This window comes from Ovis aries, chromosome X (genome assembly GCF_016772045.2).
Source record: "Ovis aries strain OAR_USU_Benz2616 breed Rambouillet chromosome X, ARS-UI_Ramb_v3.0, whole genome shotgun sequence".
Taxonomy (NCBI): domain Eukaryota; kingdom Metazoa; phylum Chordata; class Mammalia; order Artiodactyla; family Bovidae; genus Ovis; species Ovis aries.
In genome coordinates this window covers 63944479-63971254 of record NC_056080.1, presented here as the reverse complement: position 1 = coordinate 63971254, position 26776 = coordinate 63944479, and the positions used below count along the sequence as shown (strand labels likewise).

The window sequence follows — 26776 nt, the reverse complement described above, 5'->3', positions numbered from 1 at the left end:
CAGGGGATCTTCCCCACCCAGGGATCAAACTCAGGTCTCCTGCATTGCAGGCAGACTCTTTACTGTCTCAGCCACCAAGGAAGACAAATAATTAAGAGCCTGTGCCATGCTTAGAATTTTTTACTTTAATCTGTAGATGATGGAGAGATTTAAGGGTTTTGTAAAAATAACATGTCTTTATTCTCATTTTAAAAGTAATAAATGCTTATTGAAGGAAACATTCAAGAATACACATAAACACCATCCATAGGCTTCCCAGGTGGCACTAGTGGTAAAGAACCTGCCCATCAATGCAGAAGACCTAAGAGACACAGGTTCAATCCCTGGGTCAGGAAGATCCCCTGGAGAAGGAAATAGCAACCCATTTCAGTATTCTTGCCTGGAGAATCCCATGGACAGAGGAGCCTGGCAGGCTACAGTCTATGGGGTCACAAAAAATTGGACACAACTGAAGCGACTAAACACACACACACACATAAACATCAAAATTCACTATGCAGAAATAGCTGTTGGACTTCTCTGGTGGTACAGTGGATAAGAATCCAATGCAGGGGACATGGGTTTGATCCCTGGTCTGGGAAGATCCCACATGCCACAGAGCAACTAAGCCCATGCACCCTAGAGGCCACATGTACAACTGAGCCCACCTGCTGCAACTACTGAAGCCCGTGCTGTTAGAGTCTGTGCCAAGAGAGGCCACTGCAATGAGAAGCCAGCACACCAAAACGAAGAGTAGCCCCACTCACCACAACTAGAGAAAAGCCCACACACAGCAACAAAGATCCAGCACAACCATAAATAAATAATTTTTTAAAAGAAACAACTGTTAGCATTTTGGTCGATTTTCTTCCAGGCTATCACAGATACATGGACACACATACACATAGAGAGAGAGACAGAGACAGAGAGAGACAAAGAGACTGAGAGACAAAGACAAAAATTTTTTTCCATATATGATAGGTCTGAACTTCAGAAAGATTACTGTATTAATGTACTGAGGTTGCTGTTAAAAAATTACCACAAACTTGGTGACTTAACAGGAATTTATTCTCTCACAGTTCTGGAATCCAGCAGTTTGGAATTGGTATCACTGGGATGAAATCAAGGTGCCAGCAGGGCCAGGATCACTCAGGAAGCTCTAGGAGTGCTTCTTGTCTCACCCAGCTTCTGGTGGCTGCTGGTATTCCTTGGTTTGTGGCTGCACGGCTCCAATTTCTCCCTCCGTGGTCACAGGGCCTTTTCTTCTTCTTTATATGTCAAATCTTCCTCTGCCTCTCTCATATAAGCACACTTGTCATTACATTTAGGGACCACCTGGAATACTCTTCATCTTAGGATCCTTAATCACATCTGCAAAGTCCTACTTTTTTGCCAAATAAGGTAATATTCACAGGCTCCATGAATTAGGACATGGATATATTTGGGGGGGCATTATTCAGCTACCACAGTCACTCTGGCAACAGTGTGTAGTAAAGATTGGGAGAGACAAGCTAGGAGATCAGAACACTGGCTAGAATACAATCATAATTTCAGGTGAAAGATGGGGAAGGACTGAACGAAGTCTTTGTAGGGATAGAGAAGAGGAAACCAAATCTAAATAATTAGAAGGTAGGATCAAGGAGACTTAATCAATTAAGAAGGTAAGGAGTAGAAGACTAGAATGATTTGCAGGTTTCTGGTTTGGGTGCCTGATTGGTTGTGCCAGGACGGGAAGCAGGGGAAGCAGAGGGAAAGTCAATCAGTGCAGTTTTGGTCAAGGTGAGTTTAAGGTGAGAAGAGCCAACCAAGCAACAGAGGAAAAAGGGTCAAAGCAAGGCTCTGATAAGTCCTTTTTTTCCTAATTATCATTATCGATCACATAATACTTGAATATTTTCAAGGGGCTGAACATAATAATGGGGCTAGTGGTAAAGAACCTGCTGGCCAATGCAGGAGATGCAGGAGGCACATGTTCGATCCCTGGGTCAGGAAGACCCACCTGGAGGAGGGTATGGCAACCCACTCCAGTATTCTTGCCTGGAGAATCCCATGGATAGAGGAGCCAGGCGGGCTACAGTCCTAGTGGGGTTGCACAGAGTTGGACACACCTGAAGTGACTTAGCATGCACACCGAACATAGTAATATAGGGTTTTTCAGTACTAAGGATGGATGATCTGTCCTCCACAAATTTCCAGGTAACTAAATAAACAGGTAACATCAATTTTTTAAAAAGGTGTCACTTCCCTGGCAGTTCAGTGGTTAAGATTCCACTTCCAATTCAGGGGCCACAGGTTCCATCCCTCATGAAACTAAGATTCCACATGCCACGTGGTACAGCCAAAAAGAAAAAAGTGAATGGTCCAGTGTGCAAGACTGTCTTTTTTTTTTTTAATTGGAAACTAATTACTTTACAATATTGTGGTGGTTTTTGCCATACATTCACATGAATCAGCCATGGGTGTACATGTGTTCTCCATCCTGACCCTCCCTCCCACCTCCCTCCCCATCCCATCTCTCAGGGTTATCCCAGTGCACCAGCCCTGAGCACCCTGTCTCATGCATCGAACCTGGACTGGCCATCTATTTCACATATGATAATATACATATTTCAATGTTATTATCTCAAATCAACCCACCCTCGCCTTCTCCCACAGAGTCCAAAAGTCTGTTCTTTATATCTGTGTCTCTTTTGCTATCTCGCATATAGGGTCATCGTTACCATTTTTCTAAATTGCATATATATGCATTAATATACTGTATTGGTGTTTTTCTTTCTGAATTACTTCGCTCTGTATAATAGGCTCCAGTTTCATCTACCTAATTAGAACTGATTCAAATGAGTTCTTTTTAATAGCTGAGTAATATTCCATTGTGTATATGTACCACAGCTTTCTTATCCATTCGTTTGCCGATGGACATCTAGGTTGCTTCCATGTCCTGGCTATTGTAAACAGTGCTGCGATGAACATTGGGATACACGTGTCTCTTTCAATTCTGGTTTCCTCAGTGTGTATGCCCAGCACTGGGATTGCTGAGTCATATGGCAGTTCTATTTCCAGTTTTTTAAGGAATCTCCACACTGTTCTCCATAGTGGCTGTACTAGTTTGCATTCCACCAACAGTGTAAGAAGGTTCCTTTTTCCAAGAATCAATATAGTGAAATGAGTATACTACCCAAAGCAATCTATAGATTCAATGCAATCCCTATCAAGCTACCAACAGTATTTTTCACAGAACTAGAACAAACCTCAAATAGCCAAAGCAATCTTGAGAAAGAAGAATGGAACTGGAGGAATCAACTTGCCTGACTACAGGCTATACTACAAAGCAACAGTCATCAAGAGAGTATGGTACTGGCACAAAGACAGAAATACAGATCAATGGAATAAAATAGAAAGCCCAGAGATAAATCCATGCACCTATGGACACCTTATCTTTGACAAAGGAGGCAAGAATATACAATGGAGAAAAGACAATCTCTTTAACAGGTGGTGCTGGGAAAACTGGTCAACCACTTGTAAAAAAAATGAAACTAGAACACTTTGTAACACCATATACAAAAATAAACTCAAAATGGATTAAAGATCTAAATGAAAGACCAGAAACTATAAAACTCCTAGAGGAAAACAGACAAAACACTCTCTGACGTAAATCAGAGCAGGATCCTCTGTGACCCACCTCCCAGAGTAACAAAAATAAAAGCAAATATAAACAAATGGGACCTAATTAAACTTAAAAGTTTTTTGCACAACAAAGGAAACTATAAGCCAGGTGCAAGGGCAGCCTTCAGAATGGGAGGAAATAATAGCAAATGAAGCAACTGACAAAGAATTAATCTCAAAAATATACAAGCAACTCCTGCAGCTCAATTCCAGAAAAATAAGCAACCCAATCAAAAAATGGGCCAAAGAACTAAAGAGACATTTCTCCAAAGAAGACATACAGATAGCTAACAAACACACAAAAAGATGCTCAGCATCACTCATAATCAGAGAAATGCAAATCAAAACCACAGAGAGGTACCATCTCAGGCTGGTCAGAATGGCTGCTATCAAAAAGTCTACAAGACTCTGTCTTAAGAACTATAAGTGGATGCCACCTGTATTCAACATTGTACTAGAGGTTCTAGCCAGGATAATTTGCAAGAAAAAGAAATAAAAGGTATACAAAATGGAAAGGAAAAAGTAAAACTTTCTCTACTTGGAGATGACATGATCTTATATACAGAGAATGCTATGGAATCCAGTAAAAAATGATTAGAATAACAAACAAGTTCAGCAGGGTTGCAGGATACAAGATCAATATACAAATGTCAAATGTATTTCTATACACTTGCAATGAACAATTTGAAAATGAAAATAAGAAACAATCCTATTTGCAATAATATGAAAAAGAATAAAATGCTTAGGAACAAAGTTAACAAAAGAAGTGCAAAATTATACTTTGAAAGCTACAAAACATTGTTGAAAGAAATTAAAGAAGACCTAAATAAATGGACTTTGATTAATCAGATAACAAGAGTTAGCAAGGATGTAGAGAAACTGGAACTCTTTTGGTGAGAATATAAAATAGTTCAGCTACTCTGGAAGATAGTTTGGCAGTTCCTCAAACAATTAAGCATAAAGTTACCATATGATCCAGAAATGGCACTCTACCTGAGAGAACTGAAAACATTTATTCACATAAAAGCTGGTAAAAATGAATGTTTATAGCAGCATTATTAATAATAGCCAAAAGGTACATCAACTGATGAACAGTTAAACAAATGTGATATATCCATCCAATGGAATATTATTCAGTTATAAAAAAGTAACAAAGTTCTGATACATGCTACAACATGGATGAATCTTGAAAACATTATGCTAAGTGAAAAAAGCCAGTCACAAAAGCCCACATATTTATATGATTCCATTTACATGCAATGTTCAGAATAGGGGAGTCTATGGAGCAAAAAAGTAGAATAGTGCTTGGATAAGGCTTTGGGAGATAGAGAGATGGGGGAAGATAGCTAAAGGATACAAGATTTCTTTTTAAAATGATGAAAATGTAACATTGACTGATTATTAATGGTTGCACATATCCCTGAATATACTAAAATCCATTAAGTTGTACACTTTAAATGGCCAAATTGTATAGTATATAAATTCCACCTCAATAAAGCTCCTATTTTAAAAAAAAGAAGTATATGTTGGACCCAAAGAAGTAATATTAACCTAAGTTGATTTCTCAAGGGACAGCACCATAGCAGAAAGCCCTGTAGAAATCTTGGGACCCATATAGACCTGAGAGTGTGTGTCTCATAAAGTCAGCTGACCCTTTGTGGAGTAAATTAGGATATGTTGCTTCCCAACCTGGGAGAGATGTTTGGACAGGTCAGAGTGAATGTTAAAGAGTGGAGTGTAGGACTTCCCTAATGGTCCAGTGGTTAAGAATCTGCCTGTCAATACAGGGGACAGGGGTTTGATCCTTGATCTGGGAAGATACCACATGCTGTGGGGCAATTAAGCCTTCAAGCCCCAGAGCCCATGCTCTGCAACAAGAGAAGTCACTGCAAAGAGAAGCCATAACTAGAGAGTGTCCTGCACTTGGTGCAACTAGAGAAAGCCTGCCCATAGCAATGAAGACCCAGCACAGCCACATATAAAATAAATTAATTAATATTAAAAAAGAGTGTAGTCAAGACTGCCACCATTGGACTTTCTGATTAGGAGGAATAGGTGCCCTTTTGCTACATTTCTCTCCTTCTTTTTCTAAAAAATATTCAAATAATTTGTATTTTTAAAATTTCTTAACAATACAAAAAGAATTTTGCTCTCAATAGAATATTTTTTTCTTAATTTTCACTGAAGCAATGTTATTGACTCTGCTTACTTTTTAAAATTGAAGTATAGTTGATTTACAATTTGTATTGATTTCTCCTTACAGCAAAGTGATTCAGTTATAGGTAAATATACACTCTTTTTTATATTCTTTTCCATGATGGTTTATTACAGGATATTGAATATAGTTCTCTGTGCTATACAGTATGTATGACCTTGTTGTTTATTCTAACTATGTATAATAGTTTGTATCTGCTAACCCCAAAACTCCCACCCCATCCCTTCTCCAGCTCTCTCCCCTTGGCAACCACAAGTCTGTTCTTTATGTCTATGAGTTTGCTTCTGTTTCATACATAAGTTCATTTGCATCATATTTTAGATTCAACATATAAGTGGTATCACATGGTATTTGCCTTTCTCTAACTTACTTCACTTAGTATGATAATCTTTAGGTCCATCCATGGTGCTACAAAAGGCATTACTTCATTCTTTTTTATGGCTAAGTAGTATTCTTCTTTTTAAAGATGAAGATGAAGATTCCTTATCTTTGACTGTCTGCCTTTTCTCCCCTCTTGTTTCACTCTTATTTCTTTCCTTATTAACCTTATATTATAGAAATGTTACTGCAATTTGAGTTCACTGAGGCTTTCCCCCTTTCTCCGTAACTCATTTGTCCAGCAATTCATCCAATAAACATACCAGGGACTATGCTAGAGGTTGGAGATAGAGATGAGTAAGAACCGGCCCCTATTGTTGAGGAGCTCACAGTCTAGCATTTCCCCATTGTCTCCCTAAATGCATATTTCCTTTTCTTCATTCCAGGGTACTTTGTTTATGTGTGTGTGTGTGTGTGCGCACACGCTTAGTCGTTCAGTCATATCTGACTCTTTGCGACCCCATGGATTGTAGCCCACCAGGCTTCTCTGTCTATGGGATTCTCCAGGCAAGAATACTGGAGTGGGTTGCTATTTCCTTCTCCAGGGGATCTTCCTGACCCAGGAATTGAACTCTCGTTACTTCCCTGGTGGCTCAGACGGTAAAGTGTCTGTTTACAATGCAGGAAGCCTGGGTTTGATGCCTGGGTTGGGAAGATCCCCTGGAGAAGGAAATGGCAATCCACTCCAGTACTATTGCCTGGAAAATCCCACGGACAGAGGAGCCTGGTAGGCTACAGTCCATGGGGTCCCAAAGAGTGGGACACGACTAAGCAACTTCATTTTCACTTTCACTCCTGCATTGCAGACGGACTCTTTGACGTCTGCACCACCAGGGAAGCCCAAGGGTACTTTAGAATGGTATAGAACATTACATAAAAATACATGTTTCCAGAGTCGGTTCTAAAGAGTGAACATCACTCTAGCGCTCGCTTCGGCAGCACATATACTAAAATTGGAACAATACAGAGAAGATTAGCATGGCCCCTGCGCAAGGATGACACGTAAATTCATGAAGCGTTCCATATTTTTCAAACAAGTAATCTCAAAAATATACAAGCAGCTCCTGCAGCTCAATTCCAGAAAAATAAACGACCCAATCAAAATATGGGCCAAAGAACTAAAGAGACATTTCTCCAAAGAAGACATACAGATGGCTAACAAACACATGGAAAGATGCTCAACATCACTCATTATCAGAGAAATGCAAATCAAACCACACTGAGGTACCATTTCACGCCAGTCAGAATGGCTGCAATCCAAAAGTCTACAAGCAATAAATGCTGGAGAGGGTATGGAGAAAAGGGAACCCTCTTATACTGTTGGTGGGAATGCAAACTAGTACAGCCACTATGGAGAACAGTGGGGAGATTCCTTTAAAAACTGGAAATAGAACTGCCATATGCCCAGCAATCCCACTGCTGGGCATACACACCGAGGAAACCAGAATTGAAAGAGACGCGTGTACCCCAATGTTCATCGCAGCACTGTTTATAATAGCCAGGACATGGAAGCAACCTAGATGTCCATCAGCAGATGAATGGATAAGAAAGCTGTGGTACATATACACAACGGAGTATTACTCAGCCATTAAAAAGAATACATTTGAATCAGTTCTAATGAGGTGGATGAAACTGGAGCCTATTATACAGAGTGAAGTAAGCCAAAAAGAAAAATACCAATACAGTATACTAATGCATATGTATGAAATTTAGAAAGATGGTAATGATAACCCTGTATGTGAGACAGCAAAAGAGACACAGATGTATAGAACAGTCTTTTGGACTCTGTGGGAGAGGGAGAGGTGGGATGATTTGGGAGAATGGCATTAAAACATGTATAACATCATATATGAAATGAATCGCCAGTCCAGGTTTGATGCATGATACTGGATGCTTGGGGCTGGTGCACTGAGACGACCCAGAGGGATGGTACGGGGAGGGAGGAGGGAGGGGGGTTCAGGATGGGGAACACGTGTATACCTGTGGCGGATTCATGTTGATGTATGGCAAAACCAATACAATATTGTAAAGTAATTAACCTCCAATTAAAATAAATAAATTTATATTTTTTTTAAAAAAAGAGTGAACATGACTCTAATCAAAGGGCTGCCAAGCGAAAGTGAAAGTTGCTCAGTCGTGTCTGACTCTTTGTGACCCATGTAAATAGTCCATGGAATTCTCCAGGCCAGAATACTGGAGTGGGTAGCTGTTCCCTTCTCCAGGAGATCTTCCCAGCCTGGGATGGAACCCAGGTCTCCCAAACTGCAGGCAGATTCTTTACCAGCTGAGCCACAAGGGAAGTATCATCATTTGTTTAATCAAGTTATATGCAGCCTTGCCTGTCATGAAAAAATAATAAAAGTTTGACATCCAGCAGTAGTTAGTTAAGTAAAGCATGACACATGCAAATGATGGAATAATCTACAGCTATTATAATTATGTTGTAGAACACACTGTACAAGATAATTCCTACTTTGAAAAAAGACATATGTGAAAAGAAAACAAAGGACTGGAAGGATATACATCAAAAAGAGTAGTTGTATCTCCAGGTATCATGAGTAGGATAAAAGTGATCATTGCTTTCTTCTTCAAACTTTCTATGCTTTTCAATGTTTTTACAGTGAACATTTATATTTTTATAATCAGAAAAGTATATATATAACTAAAATGAAAGAACTCTCATTAAGACAGGGACTGAGTTTTTACCTGTTATGGTGTTTACAGAACTTTAGGACTGCTTTATAAACGGTGAATAACAAGTAATAGTACTCAGTACTATGTCATAACTGTAACAAGGCTGAAACAAGTGTTGAATTGCAGGCCACAGTCTTACTCAACACCTGCTCTATTGTCCCCCATCAGCTCATTCTATGTTAGAGCCCTTCATCTGTGGCTAATACATACTCAAACCTATTAAATACAGGCAATCTTCACTTACTCAAAGAGAAATATATATACATATATACACATATATTTTAACAACATGAAGGCTCGAGTGTATGAAGTCCCAAATCATTCATGAAATCAGCTGTTTCTCTTATAATACTAACAAGTATCTATTAAACACCTGCTATATGTCAGGCAAGTGTACATCTCACTTAATCTTAGTAGCATTGCTATATGAGGTATCATTAGATTCACTATTTCTTTCCAGTCATTTTCTTTTCTATATAATTGTATTTATTTATTTATTTTTGGCTGTGCTGGGTCTTCACTGCTGCTTGGGCTTTTCTTCCCTTGTGGCAAGCAGGGGCTACTCTCTACTTGCAGTGCTCGGGCTTCTCATTCTGCTGGCTTCTCTTCTTGCAGAGCATGGGCTCTATAGCACTCAAGCCTCAGTAGTTGCGGCTCCTGGGCTCTAGAGTACAGGCTCAACAGCTGTGGCCCACGGGTTTAGGACTTAGTTGGTCCGCAACAGGTGGGATCATCTTGGATCAGGGATTGAACCCGTGTTTCCTGCATTGGCAAGCAGATTCTCTACCACTGAGCCATCAGGGAACCCCTTTGCAGTAATTTTCTAAGCACACCTATATATAGAATTTTTCTAAAAGTTAGCATCATATTTTAACTCCTTTTGTAAAAAATGTAATATCAGAAGTGTTTTCATGTATCATTTGTTTTTTTAATAGACTATTTTTAGAGTAGTTTTAGGTTTGCAGCAAAATAGAGCTGAAAGTACAGAGTTCCCATATACTCCCTGCCCTCCCTGCCTCCCAGCTCCACAGCCTCCCTTAACTATCAACCTCCCCCATCAGCGTGGTACATCTGTTGCAACTGATGAACCTACACTGAGGCATTTGTTGTTGTTGTTGTTCAGTTCCTAAGTCGTGTCCAACTCTTTGCCACCCCATCAACTGCAGCACGCCAGGCTTTCCTGTCCTCTACTATCTCCTAGAGTTTGATCAAGTTCATGTCCATTGAGTCAGTGATGCTATCTAACCATTCATCCTCTGCCACCCATTGGAAAAGACCCTCATGCTGGGAAAGATTAAAGGCAAAAGAAGAAAAGGGCGGCAGAAGATGACACATTAATATCATTCAAAACCCATACTTCAGGTAAGAGTTCACTTTTGTTGTATATTCTATGAGTTCTACCATGTCACAAACATGTATTCACCATTACAGAATCATGCAGAATAGTTTCACTGCCTTAAAAATCCTGTGCTCTACATCATTAGTTTTTTCAAAAATGTGTTTGTTAATGATTACATTTATTGTATGAATATAACCAAAGTTGATTTGACCAGTCCCCTATTGTAGATTTAGATGGTTTTCTTATCTCTGTTTAAAAGATGAGAAAAATAAGACCTAGTGACTTGACAAGTGATGTATTCAAAGGCAACTGGCTAAAAAGAAGACAGAGTTGAGATTAGAGTTCTGGTCTGTCTCCAGAACCCACACACTATACTTCTGAATACACCATCAACCCCCTTTAGATTGTCTCCCCTCGACTTGAAACCAGGCACAAGGATCACAACCAGAGCAGCCAAAGATCCAAGCATGTGTTGAGAAGGGCTGGCAATACAAAAGAACAAGGTGGCCCAACTGAGATGGAACAAACTGAAAATGCAAAAAGGAGGTACAGGGACAGAGAAATAAGAAAGTGAGAGATGGTTACACAGTATACTGGTTAAGATAAAGAGAAAGCTGGGTTTGGGAAACCTAAGGGGGAAAATTCTAACTTTTATCTCTGTGTACAGGAGAGAGCAAAGATAACCTCAAGGCCATGAGGGGAGCCAGGAAGGATAAGGTTTCTGAGAAAGTGAACAAGGCAAAGCAGGATAAGACTCTCAAGGACTACAAGGCTAGGAGAGGCTTAGTGTGGGAAGGAAGAAAGGCCCAGAGCAAAGAGGCAGGCCAGAGCAGGAACTGGACATCAAACCTAAAAATGTGTCAGGACTCTCTTCCAGCCCAAGCCTCTTCTAGTATCTCAGGATACTAAATACTCTCCAGCCCTTAGAGGGGAAGTGGAGAGCGGGGATTGTAAAGTGCTCTAACTCTAAAGAGGTCTGGGAATGGATCCTGGCACGCATTTTTTTTTTTTAAAGCCAGTAGGCCTAATGCTAATACCCCCTCCCCCTACCCTACTTCTCTAGCTTCAACCCCAGCCACACCCACATGCTAAGGACCATCCAGGAGGGGGAGTGTGTGTTGTGTGTGTGTGCGCGCGCGCGTGCGTGCTCGTGCCTAAGAGAGACAGAGAGACAGAGACAAAAAAGAGACTGGGGGAGAGAGTGCGCGCGGTGGGGGTGGGGGGTGGGGGACAAGGACAGAAAGGAGGGAGAAACAGAGAAAGGAGGAAGAAAATCTGTCGGCCTTGGTGAGGAAAACTACTGAAGAGATAACTCAGGGGGCTCTTGGGGGAAGACTTAGGGAGAAGATCCCAGAACTTACCCTAAGACCGTGGAAGGAGTGGGGGAGTGTCTTTGCAGGACCTGGTTTTGGGGTCACCAGGCAGTAACGGTTACTGCATAGGAGTTGTCATTGAGCCAGAGCCATTTAACCCGCCCTGGGTGGCTGGAGAGCAGGCTTAAGACACCCCACAACTCTGAGTCTCAGAATGGTTAGGAGGGCCCGAGGCTGCAGACAAGAGGAGGAGGGGCACGTGAGGGCTGGGTCCCTGCCTCCCCCCACCCTCCGCTGTCACTCATTACCCCAACAGTCGCCCAGGGGGCGGGCTCCGGAGAGGTGGGGTTGGGGGGAGGGTAATCTTGGCAGGCGCCTGCTGCATGGCGTAGGTAGGGACTGTTGAGGGGGGCGGACGCCGGGGGGTTGAACACGAGTGGGAAGGGGAGAGAGACACGAGGAGGGGGAGGGGACCGGGAACCATTTGAATGAGAGGAGGGGATCACGGGTAGAGTGGGCTCCAGGAGGTAGGGCGGGCGCGGGTGTTGACGAGGGGCCAGACTCGAGCCAGGTAAGGGAAGCAGGTGCGTAGATTTGTTTTTTGTGGGTTAGTGTACTCGGCCCTTTGGTGGAAAAGGGGGTGCCTCCTTCCCCAGGGGCAGGCTTCCAAGCTCCGGAGGCTAGCTTTTCCTCAACTAACGGGGCCCCGGGCGGGGGCTCGAGCTCCATCTCCAGTGCCGACGTTCCACTCCGCAATTTCCAGGCGTCCGTTGGGCTGGGAGTCTCGCGCCGGGGGCCGGCGCTGTCTCGCGAGCCCCCTCCTTGAGCCAGCCAATGGGGTTGGTTGCTGACGCCGCCCGCCCGCCTGGTGCATAGCGCTGGGCTCCGTGAGCGGCGCTGCCATTTAAAGGGGCCGCGACCCCTGTCCCGGCTGCTAGGGAGGGAGGTGGAGAAGGAGCGCGGGGCCGTCGCTGACTGCAGTTCTAGGCTTGTAGCGGTTACACTAACCCTGCCGCAGGTAGGGGTCGGGCCTGACTAAGCCGAACCGAACCTGCAGGCAAGAGCTCGCAGTAGCCGGGAGGGGGGTCTGAAGAGAGACCGTAGCTCCAAAATGTCTTCCTGTAAATGCCTGCGGTGGGGGGTGGGCAACAGGAGAAGAAGGACCAGGGGAGCTATAGGAAAGGGGGACTGGGCTTGAGGAAGTGGGCGACCCTGAAAGGTAACTGGGGGGAGGGGTTAGGAAAGGCTGTTGGGGGGGCGGGGAAGGGGCTGAGGGACGACTAGGCAACGCGGGGAGGGGGGGTGGGGCCAGACAGGGTGGGTAAAGACTGGGGAACTGGGGGGCTCTAGGAGAGAGGGGAGGGGAGATAGAAACTGAGACCGCGGGGGCGGGAAAGGCTCCTGGTGGCTACGGCCCTGGGAGACTCTAAGGGGGCGTTCAGCCGGAGTTGAGCGGGGGGAGTGAAAGGTGAAGGGGGAGGGGAACTGGGAGTTGAAATGGGGTGGCGGGGGCTAGGCGGGCGGGTGGAGCGCCTGAAGAGTGGGGGTACAGGGCCAAGGCGGGGAACGCTTCTTCCCACAGGGGGCGCCGTACTGGGGGGAGGAGTGGTCATTCGCACTAAAACCTGTGGTAATGCTTGTCGATAGTGGTGGGGGCGGTTCAAGAGAAATCCAAGTGGATGGTGGGGTGTGTCCCAGAGCCTATATAAGAAGGAATTCTGGCGAAGACCACCTCTTCTGCCCCCTTTTCTACCCTTAATCTACAGCCCACATCCAGTCATCCTCATGGATCCCAGTGATTTCCCCAGTCCGTTTGACCCATTGACCCTGCCAGAGAAGCCCTTGGCTGGAGACCTTCCAGTAGACATGGAATTTGGAGAGGATCTACTGGAATCTCAGACTGCCCCAACTCGAGGATGGGCCCCCCCTGGCCCTTCTCCATCCTCAGGAGCCCTGGACCTGCTTGATAACCCTGCTGGCCTGGAAAAAGACCCTGGAGTCCTGGATGGAGCCACTGAGCTGCTGGGGCTGGGGGGGCTGCTCTATAAAGCCCCTTCTCCCCCAGAGGTGGACCATGGTCCTGAGGGGACCCTTGCATGGGATACAAGCGATCAGACCCTAGAGCCTGGACCAGGGGGCAGGACCCCTGAGGTGGTGCCACCTGACCCAGGGGCTGGGGCAAATCCCTCTTCACCTGAGGGGCTACTAGAGCCTTTGGCTCCAGATTCTCCAATAACTCTGCAATCCCCACATATTGAAGAGGAGGAGACCACCTCCATAGCTACAGGGAGAAGGGGCTCCCCTGGGCAGGAGGAGGAGCTTCCCCAAGGGCAACCACAGAGCCCAAATGGACCCCCCAGCCCTTCAGTGGGAGAGACTCTGGGGGATGGAATCAACAGTTCTCAGACCAAACCTGGGAGCCCTAGCCCCCCTGCACACCCTTCCTTGCCAGGTAGGTTGCCTGATCAGCTGGAAAATCAAGGCTGGGGGATGGTAAGGAGGTGGCTGTGTGTTTGGGGAAGAAGTGGGGTTGGAGAGTAGGGATGTGTATGGAGGAGTTAGGGGTTTGGAAAGGAGGAATGGAGATGTGGTGAAGAAGATGAAGGAAAGTAGGGAGGGAGACGCTCTGGAGGAAAAATAGGGGCAAGGTTTCAGGGGGTGGGTTGAGAAGGCTGAATTTTGTGGGAGAGAGTCCCTTTTTCTTCTCCTGATGGGCTTTTGGTACCAGGGTCCTGCTTCAGGACTTGGGGAGGACACCAGGCTTCTTGGTTCTAAGATCTTTCTGTTTTGTTCTAGATGAGAGTGGGGTTTCTGGGTTTCATGAATGATGCTAGGTTCTGGAGCCAAGTGCAGAGTGCTTTCAGAGGAATGGTAGACATGCAGGGCCTAGGATTGTGTCTCTGATAGAGACTTAAGAGGCTTGCATTTCTTCCCAGTTCTACCTAGCACTGTGCCTCTCCCAGGTTGTGACCAGGGTCTTAGGGCTTATATAACTACCCGAGTGCAGGGGAACCTCCCCATACGTTATTGCTTTCTTTTCCCCTTGCTACCTTTAGGTGGTTGCATTTGTTTTTGTTGATAAACTATAAATTCTTGAAAGGGATGTTACCTATATTTCCTTAACTCCCAACCATTGGGATAGAAAGCTGGTGGGAAGGTAGGATTGTTTTTTCATGGAGAATAGCTGCAGCCCGCCCCCCCCACCCTTAGTGCAGAGCTCGAGGTAACCCTGAGAGGGGCCTCAAGAAGCCACAGGCACGTGAGTTTTCCCTTTCAGTTTTGAGTAAGTTCTTCCCCAGGAATGGAGGCGGGGGTTGAGCCGGGGAGGGGGTGGTGAGGGCAGGCTCAAGAATTAGGCTGCTTTCTGCTTCCTTTGCAGGAGATGGCCTGACTGGGAAGGCGAGTGAGAAGCCGCCTGAGAGGGTGAGGGGGGAGGGGATTGGAAGGAGTCTGGTTCCCCCTATAGCTCTGGGAAGGGCAGACCCTTCATTTTCCCTCCCAGATGTTGTTCTGTGGAGAGTGTGTGTGAGGAGAGTTAGGAGGAGGGAGGGAGCACTTGTGTCTATTGCTTCTTAAGGAGAAAGTCCAGCCTCCTTTTCTCCCCTACTCCTAAGGGCTGGGCCCAGGGTCCCTACTCTCTCTTCCCCCTCCCATCTCTGTACACCCCCCAAACCCTGTACTAGTGCAGCTGGCCCTTTAGCCTGCCCCTGGTGTCAGCTTTCCTCCCTCCCCATGTTTCCAAGGTGCAGAAGAGAAGCGAGCGCGTTAGAAGAGTAGAGCCTCCAAAACCTGAGGTTGTGGATTCCACTGAGAGCAGTGAGTAGGACTTGAAGTGTGACCGGGTGGGATGTAGCCGGAATGGATCTCCCAGCTCCTGTGGTGCTGTGCACCATGCAGAATGTGAAGCGCCTATCTCTGCCCTGGATTGGCATGGGAACCTGGGGCAGTGGGGGAAATTGAAAACTAGCAGTGAGAATGGAGTTTCCTGTTTCAGCTCTGCCATCCCTGTCCCCGAATCTTCTCACTTGGATCCCTACCTTCCCCTCCCTAGGACATTGCAGAGTAACTAAGGGATGGTGACACCAGTAGCTTGAGATTCCAGTGTAATAGGGGCAGAGTGGAAAGCCAAGAACCATGGGGATTGGGGATCCCAGGATCAGCTGAACTACCTGCAGGTCAGGTGATGGCTGGAGGCCTGGTCCCTTAGCCTTTTCTCCCCACGCAACCCCCCCCCCCCTGCCCAGTTCCAGTGTCAGATGAGGATTCTGATGCCATGGTAGATGACCCAAACGATGAGGACTTCGTGCCATTCCGGCCCCGGCGCTCTCCTCGCATGTCTCTACGCTCAAGCGTGGCACAGAGGGCTGGGCGCTCTTCAGTAGGCACCAAGATGACGTGTGCCCACTGCCGGACACCGCTGCAGAAGGGCCAGACGGCCTACCAGCGCAAGGGGCTGCCGCAGCTCTTCTGCTCTTCATCCTGCCTCACCACTTTCTCCAAGAAGCCCTCTGGCAAAAAGACCTGCACCTTCTGCAAGAAGTACGTGAGGGTCTGGGGCTATGGGGAGAGCAGGGATCAGGCCGGGAGTAAAGGGTGAGACAGATTCTGTTGGCAAGACCCTAGCACCATATGGGATAGAGCAGTTCACTAATAGGAAGGGTGTCTGAGAATGTTTTTGATTCTGTGGTCATTGATCCCAGAGGAGGAAGGTGGAGGCTCGTGAAATGAGGGGGTGGTATCAACTAAATGTACAAACCTGTTCCCACCTCCAGGGAGATCTGGAACACCAAGGACTCAGTTGTGGCGCAGACCGGTTCGGGAGGCTCCTTCCATGAGTTCTGCACATCCGTCTGTCTCTCCCTGTATGAGGCCCAGCAGCAGCGCCCAATTCCCCAGTCTGGGGATCCTGCTGATGCCACTCGCTGCAGCATATGCCAGAAGACTGGAGAGGTGAGGAAGCTGGATGGGGGCTGACTTGCAGAGCCTGGCCAGCCCTGAGCCACCCCTGCAATCCTGGGGCTGCAGGGGCCAGGCCCTGTGGATGAGGGATGTAGGGAGGGGGAAGCAGCCATTGTGAGGGAGTGGATTCAAGGCTAGAGCTTCTCCAGGATTGTGTGCGGCTGGCCGTCCTTGCCTCCCAGGACCTCAGCATCAAGTCAACATCCTGATGTGCAGGTTGGGGGGTCCCTGGGCCCGCTGTCTGCTGTAAAGGTCTAGGGTGAGGTGGGGTGGGCCATCCTTGCACCAGGGTGGGTGGTGGTGGCCAGGCCCCAGCTCAGGGTGTGTGTGTGTGTGTGTGTGGCAGGTCCTGCATGAGGTCAGCAATGGCAGCGTGGTGCACCGGCTCTGCAGCGATTCTTGCTTCTCCAAATTCCGGGCCAACAAGGGACTGAAAACCAACTGTTGTGACCAGTGCGGGGCTTACATCTACGCCAAGACTGGGAGCCCTGGCCCCGAGCTCCTCTTCCACGAGGGCCAACAAAAGCGGTTCTGCAACACAACCTGCTTGGGGGCATACAAGAAGGTGGGGCCGAGGGAGTAGTGCATTAGAGGGCTGTGGAAGGGGGTGCGGTCCTTGGGTGAGAAATAAAGGTGCCTGACGGGTCGAGGGCTGGGAGAAATAAAACAAATAAAGGGGGTTTCAATTGTATCTGTTATGTTTTATTTTTGAAGCTGGCTGGTGGACACACAGGTGTTTGTTATCTCATCATCTATACTTTTTTTGTATGCCTGAAATATCTCATGTTTTAAAAATTTTAAAAATAAAAGTAAAGGGACAAATCCAGCCTCAGCCTCTCCTTCCCCATCCTCACAGAAAAACACACGGGTGTACCCATGTGTCTGGTGCAAGACCCTGTGTAAGAACTTTGAGATGCTATCCCATGTGGACCGTAATGGCAAGACCAGCTTGTTCTGTTCCCTGTGCTGTACCACCTCTTACAAAGTGAAGCAGGCAGGGCTCACTGGTAGGTGCAAAGCCCTCTTCTCTGAGACCCCTGCTGGCCTTCCTTCTACCTCCCATACTCCTTCTATAGTAACCCCTGCTGCCCAACTTCGGCCCCAACCACACTCTCCCATGGATTTCCTGTTCCATCTCTGCACTGCCTTACACCTGCTGTGTGTTCTCTCTTTCTCTCTCTCTTTCTCTTCCTCTCCTTCTCTCTCTCTCCTTTTCTCTCTGTGCCCCAGGCCCTCCCCGACCCTGCAGCTTCTGCCGCCGCAGCCTCTCTGACCCCTGTTACTACAACAAGGTTGATCGCACAGTCTACCAATTCTGCAGCCCCAGCTGCTGGACCAAGTTCCAGGTACTCCAGACCCTGGACGAGGGATAATGGGTGTGGCAATAGAGAGGGTATGAGATCTGGGGTAGGTAGGCCTGGGCAGAGCAAAGAGCAAGCCTGACTTCCCCTCCCTCCGCCAGCCCACTGCACACATCTTGCCCCTCCCTTGTTTGTCTTCCCTCCAGCGCACGAGCCCCGAGGGGGGCATTCACCTGAGCTGTCACTACTGCCACAGCCTCTTCAGTGGCAAGCCTGAGGTCTTGGACTGGCAGGTAAGATCCCCACCCCCACCCATATTTTGCTACATGACCAGACGTCTGTCTGAAGGGGTCCTTCCACTTGGCTCTCGCTGGGTCCAGATGTCGCAGCCCTGTTTCCCCACCCCATGCCCCATCCTAGGACCAGGTGTTCCAGTTCTGCTGTCGTGATTGCTGTGAGGACTTTAAGCGCCTCCGGGGTGTGGTGTCCCAGTGTGAGCATTGCCGGCAGGAGAAACTCCTGCATGAGAAGCTCCGATTCAGTGGGGTGGAGAAGAGCTTCTGCAGCGAAGGTAAGGAGATGGGGAAGGGCCAGAGAGTCCTGTACCTTGCAACTGGGAAGAACAGCAGATTTAAGTAAGGTAGGCTTGCAGGGTGGTCCGTTCTGCTTAGGACACTCTGGAGGCTGTTAGACGTTTTGGGTGCACTGCCTTGAGAAAGTTGGGTCTCATGGCCACATGGAGATCTCATGTCTCTGGACTCTGTTGCCCCCTTTCCAGGCTGTGTGCTGCTATACAAACAGGACTTCACTAAGAAGCTGGGATTATGCTGTATCACTTGTACTTATTGCTCCCAGACCTGCCAGCGCGGAGTCACTGAGCAGCTGGATGGCAGCACCTGGGACTTCTGCAGCGAGGACTGTAAGAGCAAGTACCTGCTGTGGTACTGCAAGGTAAGGGGGGCTGCATGTCACAAAGGAAGGCAAGGGCAGCAAGGAGCACGGGCTGTTGTGCCACCATCAGGCTGTGGGTCCATCTCCAGGGAGGGGATTCCGACTAGCCCAGCTTCTGTAGAGTGGCATGGATTATCCCAGGGCAAAGGACCCAGCACATTTTAGGGAGGCAGGTCTGACCACTTTGTCAACACCCTCAGGCTGCCCGGTGCCATGCCTGTAAGCGCCAGGGGAAGCTGCTGGAGACCATCCACTGGCGTGGGCAGATCCGTCATTTCTGCAACCAACAGTGTCTGCTGCGCTTCTACAGCCAGCAGAACCAACCCAACCTGGATACCCAGAGTGGGCCTGAGAGCCTCCTGAACAGTGAGTCCTGGGCAGGGGGCACAGTCTGTTAGAACTGGCCTGGACTCCTCTGACCCTGGGCCCAGCCACTTTCTTCTTCCTCTCCTGCTTTCACCTCATCCCTGGCCAGAGCTCCTGTTTCTGTGTTGTTTTTTAGCTTCTGAACTGTGCAGGTACTAGAGAAGTCTCATTTAAAGGTTCTGAGAGCTTTAAAAAAGGGGTTCTGAGAGTTAGATCCTACTGATTTTCTATAAGGGATATATTGTAAGGAATGGGTACCTGCCCTGGTAGAGTGGGGCATATAGGGGTTGTGGTTAGTTTTCAGAGAGAAGGAAGTGTCAACACAAGCTCAACGTAAACATCTTTAGGGAGAATGAAGACTATTGTCATTTCTAGAATATCACCATGGACCCTCCACACTCCAGGGGTACTAAACTCCTGATGGCCATTTAATGGAAGGTCTCAAATTATGGGTTATTGGGGAAACAATGTTTTTAATCCTTCTTGGAAGCCAGGAGCAAAGAATCTTTTTGGCCACTATTGCTGGGACCTAGAGAAGATTAGAGCTGGGGTGGAGTGAAGGGAAAATTCTAGACTTACCATTCACATTCGGAGTTCTCTTAACAAAGCCCTCCTGGAGCAGGGGTGAGGAAAACAGAGAGCTAGTGCCTCAGATGAGAGCATTCATTTGTTTTGATCTACAGGTCAGTCTTCTGAGGCAAAGCCCCAGACACCCTCTCAAACCAAAGTGGAGAACAGAAACACCATAAAGACCCTACAGGAAAATGGAAATCTGGGCAAGGTCAAGGCAAGAGCCAAGGGGGAAGATGGTCTCAAAGGGGTTACTGTAGCAGTGGTACTCATGTTCCTTTGTGTTTGCAGATCCCTGTGAAGACCCGACCAGCCCCCGCTGCTCCTACTCCTCCACCACCACCGCCGCCACCCCCAGCAGCACCCCGCAAAAACAAAGCTGCCATGTGTAAACCACTGATGCAGAATCGGGGGGTCTCCTGCAAGGTGGAGATGAAGTCCAAAGGGAGTCAGACAGGTGAGTGAGGGTACCAAGGCGCCACAGGCTGTATTTCATGGTCTTAGGCCTCCTCCTGTGCCTGGGAGCTGGACAAGGGAGTTTCTTAGATGGCTAAAGTGTCCTGCATATTGTCTTGGAATCCCAGGGTCATCTGTCAACATTTGTTTCAAGGGCAGCTTTGTGATACTGGGCACATGTTAGAGCTTTCAGGGGTGATGAACAAATATCAGTTCCTGGGGTGGATGTGACTCATCTGCCAGGGCCTCTGAGAAGACCCCTTTCCTGTCAACAGAAGAGTGGAAGCCACAGGTGATTGTGCTGCCCATCCCAGTGCCCATCTTTGTGCCAGTGCCTATGCATCTGTACTGCCAGAAAGTCCCGGTGCCTTTCTCAATGCCTATCCCGGTGAGTGTTCCTGCCTTTCCTGCTGGGGGCCTCTTTCACTTTTCCGGGCTGGAGGCCACCACCCCCACTCCCTCCCTCTCAGTAGCCGTTCATCTCATGTACTAGTGTGGTTCTTGGCATTTAGTTGGGATTCATGCCTCCAGGTGCCTGTGCCCATGTTCCTGCCCACTACCTTGGAGAGCACAGACAAAATTGTGGAGACCATTGAGGAGCTGAAGGTGAAGATCCCGTCCAACCCCTTGGAGGCTGATATCCTGGCTATGGCAGAGATGATCGCAGAGGCCGAGGAGTTAGACAAGGCCTCATCTGACCTTTGTGGTATGCCATGGGCAGCGGTGGTGAGGGAGACAGGGTGCTGCCAGTCTGTGTCTGCCTAAGGGGGTGGAGAATGGTGATCTTGTTGCCTGGTGGGATTGGGGAACAGTTGGGATCAGCCCCTGAAAGCCTTTTGGGGGCACCAAGGGGGAGCTGCAGAGACTGAGCCAACCTCCCTGCCACCCAGATCTTGTGAGCAACCAGAGTGCAGAGGGACTTCTGGAAGATTGTGACCTGTTTGGGCCAGCTCGGGATGATGTCCTGGCCATGGCCGTCAAGATGGCCAATGTGTTGGATGAGCCTGGACAAGACTTGGAGGCAGACTTCCCCAAGAGTGAGTAGGATTTAGGGTGTGCCCACTGCATATAGTAGCATGTGCACCGTCAGGAAAGAAGTGTTGCTTGTGACCCCAAGAATGACCCTAAACAGAAGACTCTCACAGAGAGCAGTGCCAGAGATATCAGGACACTTTCCTACACTTGACTCTTGTTTTTTTTTTTTTTTCTTTTTGTAGTTGTTATAAAACACATAACATAAAATTTACCAACTTAACCATGTTTAAGTTTATAATTCAGTAGTGTTAGGAATGTTCTCAATGTTGTGAATTTTGTGTGTACATGCCTGTGAGCACGTTCTTTGTGTATAGCTTTGTCCTGTTGACTACAATGAAGATGTCTGGGAGGCTCATCTCAAGTCACGTGGACAAGTAGTGGGAGTGAGGTGGGAGGACTACAGGGTTAAGGTCTTAAAAAATCGATTTCTTCTTCCTTTCCCCTCTAGATCCTTTGGACATTAACCCCAGTGTGGACTTCCTCTTTGATTGTGGCCTGGTAGGGCCTGAGGACGTGTCTACTGAGCAAGACCTTCCCCGAGCCATGAGGAAGGTGAGGACTGGAGCTGCTGTATCCACAGAAGAGGGATGGAGGCATGAAGGGTAGTGGGGTGGGTGTGGGGCTTTCATAGCCAAATCAGAAGCCTTAGTTTCCCCTTCCCTAGCCTCCTTTCTCTACCACTGTGTGCATTGTGTTGTGTTATTCGCTCAATCATGTCCGACTCTTTGCAACCCCATGGACTGTAGCCCACCAGGCTCCTCTGTCCTTAGAATTCTCCAGGCAAGAATACTGGAGTGGGTTGCCATTCCGTTCTCCAGGGACTGTGTACATTAAGGTACAGCCAAACTCTAGTTTCTCCCCAGTTCATCAGAGCTCATCAGAGCTGTTCCTGGGGTCCTGTGCTGTGGAAGCTTGCTGCGTTCTTACATTGGTCCCACCCCACCCTGGTGGTGAACACTGTCCTGACTTGCTTCCACAGTGCTCCCGGCCTTACCTCTGCTACCCACTCCTCTCTCTTCCTCTCTAGGGTCAAAAGCGGCTGGTGCTTTCAGAGAGCTGTTCCCGGGACTCCATGAGCAGCCAGCCTAGTTGTACTGGACTCAACTATTCCTATGGTGTCAATGCTTGGAAGTGCTGGGTGCAGTCAAAATATGCCAATGGAGAAACCAGCAAGGGTGATGAGCTGCGCTTTGGCCGTAAGTACCAGGGGAAGGGGAGAGGGAGCAGGGCTGTGATTCAGCTGAAGGTGTCCATGGGGCATCCTGTGCAGATGTGGAGGAGTTGCAGAATAAGGGGAGATGCCATCTAGGTTTCAAGGCTGAAGGCTCTTTGTGTGATTATTGGGTTTGTTCTGGAGCTGGACATGACTAAGGGATGAAGGGGTTAATGATGGAGCTAAGGGAAATTCTCCATGTGGAGCTGTCTTAATGCCAGCTGCCTCCACTGTGTATCTCTGCAGCCAAACCTATGCGTATCAAGGAGGATATTCTGGCCTGCTCAGCTGCTGAACTCAACTACGGTTTAGCCCAGTTTGTGAGAGAAATTACTCGACCCAACGGTGAACGATACGAACCTGATAGCATCTATTATCTGTGTCTTGGCATCCAACAGGTACCACTGACATGCTGCCTCACATGTCGTAACTCAGCACAGTAGGCAGGGTCCTACCTGAAATGATTCTGTCCCACTTCCTGTTCCTCACCTCATCTGCTGCCTTGAGCAGGCATCCCCTACTCCAGACAGGACAAGAAATGACAATACTCTACCAAAATCAGAGCTGCACTTTAGGACTGTTGACCAAGGAGCAATATTCATTGCTGTCTGGGTTGCTTTGTCCTCAAACCCATGCTCAGAGGGGACGGATGGGCAGAGCGGGGTCTCCTGAATGGTGGGGTAATGTTTGGTTTCCATGGGGAGAAGCCAAACATGCCTTAGCTGACAAGGGGGTCTGGGCTTGTGAAGAAGCAGCTGTGATACATCTCTTCTAAACTTTCTTCTCCTCTAGCAGGGCCTCAGCACTTGAGAGCTGTAGGTTTACCTGGGGAAAACCACTCTGGATCACTTAATCGAGCAACTGTTTCCCATGGTCTCCTAACTGTCAAGGTCGCCATGCCTGAGGCCGTTGACATCATTGTCTTTTCTCTAGGGCCCAGAGTCTAGCTGTATGTGTGTCTGTTTTTCTTTTTCCAGTACTTGTTGGAAAATAACCGAATGGTGAACATTTTCACGGACCTTTACTACCTGACTTTTGTTCAAGAACTCAACAAGTCTCTGAGTACCTGGCAGCCCACCCTCCTCCCTAACAGTAAGGGCCAGGGACTTGGCAACCCCTCTGCCCTTTGCTCTATTCTTCCAGTGTACCACTCCGAGCCCTGGACTCTTGGGTCTGCCACTCTTCACAAAAGGGTCTGAGTACAGGAGCATGTAGTTGGGTGCCTTGGGGTTTAGAGCTAAGGGAATCAGAGCCCCTGTCCTTGAACATGAGGAGGGGATCAAGACTTAGGTCTGAAGAGCTATCTCTGGGACCAAAAAAGTGACCAGGGTTTGAGTGGTAAGTGAAGAAAGAAAGAAGTTGGACTCCTGAAGGTTTACATGAGTGAAGCTTCTAATGCAGGTGGAAACTGTGGGAAAAAAATCCCCCCCAAACCCCACCAAAAGCCAACAAACAAATCCAGTCCTCCTGTGCAGTATAGCAAGGTGTCAGGATTTTGCACGTGGTGGTCCTTTAGTGACCAAACGAGTCTGGTGTGCTCAGTGCTTGTGAGTGGCATGTGTGGGAGTAAAGGGGATAGGTGTGGGTAGCCAGTTCCTCCTGACAGCCTCTCCCCCTTGCCTTTGCAGATACGGTGTTCTCTCGAGTAGAGGAAGAGCACCTCTGGGAGTGTAAGCAGCTGGGGGTCTACTCACCCTTTGTCCTTCTCAACACCCTCATGTTCTTCAACACTAAGTTTTTTGGGCTTCAGACAGCCGAGGAGCACATGCAGCTCTCCTTCACCAATGTGGTGCGGCAGTCCCGCAAGTGTACCACCCCTCGGGGCACCACCAAGGTGGTGAGCATCCGCTACTATGCTCCTGTCCGCCAGAGGAAAGGGCGAGGTATGATGCTGCCCCCACCTTTGCTTTTCCTCCCCCTCTGCTTTCCCCTTCCCTGCCCCATCATACCACCAGGTTGGCCCTCTCCATTATCTCTAGCTTCCCTATCCTTTCATTCCTGGGTTTCCAGAAAAAAGGAACAACACCCAGTCCTTCAGTCTGGTGGGAAGTGATTGTTGCATATAGGTCACCCAGTCGCCTTTCCTCATTTCAGGGCAATTTACTTTTTAGGAGGTGTGGTGGACAGGTGGGAATCTGTTGAGTGTGTTTGGCTGAAGGGGGAGTTGACAAGAGTGAATGACAGGCTTTCCATGGCTCTGCTGCTGGGCGTAACTGCCACAGTACCTTGGTTTCTATTCTGGCCCTTGAGTCAGTTCCCAAGGTCCCTTCTGGACCTGAGACTCTACCAGGACTAATGTGTGGGGTGCTGGAGCCATGACTGTTTATCCCAGAAAGCAGCCCCGATTTTACAGTAGGGTCTGTTTTGTCAGTTTGTCCATGTGACTTCTGAGATCACCTCTTTAGGAAATCAACTTTGGGAAGATGATAGATAGTGTTTAACAGTGAGAACCAGGGCACCCTTCAGAGCAGCACACTGTAGAATGTTGAGTTGGTGCAGAGAGACTGACCGACTCTGCTGCCTTTATTTCTCCATGAGCCCATTTTGTGTCCTGAGGCCTTCAACCTGTGCCCTGGACTGTGCTCTTGGAGGTCCTTTGTTGAGACTGTACTTTTAATGAGTCCAGGTCATTTGCCTCCTCCACAGACACAGGTCCTGGGAAACGGAAGAGAGATGATGAAGCCCCCATCTTAGAGCAGCGTGAGAACCGCATGAATCCCCTCCGCTGCCCCGTCAAGTTCTATGAATTCTATCTCTCAAAATGGTGAGTTGGCAGGTTCACAGGAATGGCATTAGGCTGGGGACCCACGGGCTCTACTTCTTCCAGTTACTGATCTCTGTCCACCTGCCCCCCTCCCATCCCCACCATTGCAGTCCTGAAAGCCTCCGGACACGCAACGATGTGTTCTACCTGCAACCCGAGCGGTCCTGCATCGCTGAGTCACCTCTCTGGTATTCTGTGATCCCCATGGACCGCAGCATGTTGGAGAGCATGCTCAATCGCATTCTGGCTGTGCGTGAGATTTATGAGGAGCTGGGTCGTCCCGGGGAGGAAGACCTGGACTGAGCCCACATGCTTCCCGTATCCATCTTCCACACAACGTCTGTCCCACGGCCATGTCCCACAGGGTGACAGGCCCAGGAACTGATGCTACTCATTTTGAAGGGCCCTGACTGCCCTTTTCTACTCATCCATTCCCTGCCTTCCCTAGGAATCCCTGGCTTTTACCTTCTCCCAAACCACTTGACGACCACAAGGCCCCAGTCCTCTGTACTGAGAGACTGGTCTCCCAGTGGTGGGCAAAAACCAGCTAGGCCATTTTCTTCATGTTTCAGAGTAAACTCCTGGGGCCAAACTCTGAGTGAAGTGTTCATAGCTCTGGTGATCCTGTTGGCTTTGGGTTTCCTGACCCATCCCACATAGGTCAAGGCCCTTGTTCCTAGGTTTGGCCAAGGGAAGAACCCAGCTGCCTTCTCAACCTTGTGCCCACTCACTTCTCTACTCTTCCCTGGTCACAAACTAAAGGGTCTTGTATGAAAGATACAAAAGAAACTATGAAAGTAATGAAGAAACCATTTACCTAAAACACAGAGCTTAGGCACTCTTGCCTCCCACAAGATAATTGGTGGTTGGAAGCCCCTCACTACCTTGTTCCTCCTCCCCACCCCAGCAAGCACCAACCCTTGGTGCTGCAATTTAAAAAATCTAAATGCTTTTTTTTCCTTCAAAGGCAGAGAATGACTCTTAAGTATGGGGAGAAGACGCCTGTCCCCTTGGTTTATGTGTTTGTCTCTCTCTGCCATCTTAGGTTGGCATGAGCCATGGTGTCAACATGCTTAGCGGCTTTCTGTAACTGCCTCCCTTTAGTTCAGTGGACAGAGTTCTGAAGGCAAAAACCACCTTCTGACTTAGGTTGGGGCTGGGTTCCCCACTCTTGTTCTTCCCCCATTGTAAGAGCCAGGCCAAGCCTGTGGGGGCCCTGAGTCATGCAGGATGGGATCTGTGGTCAAAGGATAGGTGAAGAACTGTGGGCATGGGTCCTGCCCCCACTGCCTCCATCTTTTCTCTTCCCCATCTTGCCTCTGTAGTTGCAGAAAACTCTTAGCGTCTGGCAAAGGGGGTACCTAGTTCTTTCCCTGTTGGCTTTGCTGTTCCCCAGCCTCCTTTTTGTGTTTTTATAACTGTCACCAGTTTAGCCACTGTTTAAATTGTATATATTGTTCTGAGGCACCTGGCCTGTCCCTTCAGTGAGCCATGCCCACCTTGTGTTGTAGTGAGAAGCTGTTGTCACGACTAACCTTCTGTCTCTGAAATTGTTTGTTTCAAATAAAGAGTTAAAATTG

General features: G+C 47.9%; 2 protein-coding genes and 1 non-coding gene across 21 annotated transcripts in view; 2 read left to right on the top strand and 1 right to left on the bottom strand.

Annotated features, from left to right (window-relative positions):
• The window catches only part of NONO (non-POU domain containing octamer binding), a 27429-nt gene extending 15628 nt beyond the window's left edge, over positions 1 to 11801 (bottom strand). Inside the window, exon 1 of the mRNA XM_042241984.1 lies at positions 11630 to 11801. The gene's annotated coding sequence lies outside the window, so the exon portion shown is untranslated. The remainder of the gene's footprint in view (positions 1 to 11629) is intronic.
• On the top strand, positions 7159 to 7265 carry LOC114111859 (U6 spliceosomal RNA). Its single transcript, XR_003587592.1, has one exon. It is a non-coding gene; the product is annotated as a U6 spliceosomal RNA (small nuclear RNA).
• Positions 11448 to 26776, top strand: ZMYM3 (zinc finger MYM-type containing 3). 19 transcript variants are annotated; one of them, XM_060408167.1, is made up of 25 exons: positions 11448 to 11555; positions 13348 to 14033; positions 14961 to 15004; positions 15331 to 15397; positions 15826 to 16120; positions 16354 to 16531; positions 16887 to 17105; positions 17397 to 17547; positions 17771 to 17886; positions 18048 to 18134; positions 18262 to 18412; positions 18620 to 18792; positions 18993 to 19158; positions 19842 to 19939; positions 20020 to 20185; positions 20460 to 20572; positions 20716 to 20890; positions 21075 to 21221; positions 21668 to 21771; positions 22247 to 22415; positions 22679 to 22830; positions 23410 to 23524; positions 24061 to 24315; positions 25079 to 25196; positions 25307 to 26776. In XM_060408167.1, the coding sequence occupies exons 2-25, from the start codon at positions 13367 to 13369 to the stop codon at positions 25497 to 25499; spliced, it is 4119 nt and encodes a 1372-aa protein (XP_060264150.1). In that variant the 5' UTR covers positions 11448 to 11555; positions 13348 to 13366; the 3' UTR covers positions 25500 to 26776. The 19 variants fall into 19 exon arrangements, with proteins under 19 accessions (XP_060264150.1, XP_060264148.1, XP_060264143.1 ...); XM_060408165.1 differs by having other exon boundaries at positions 19842 to 19945; XM_060408160.1 differs by having other exon boundaries at positions 15325 to 15397.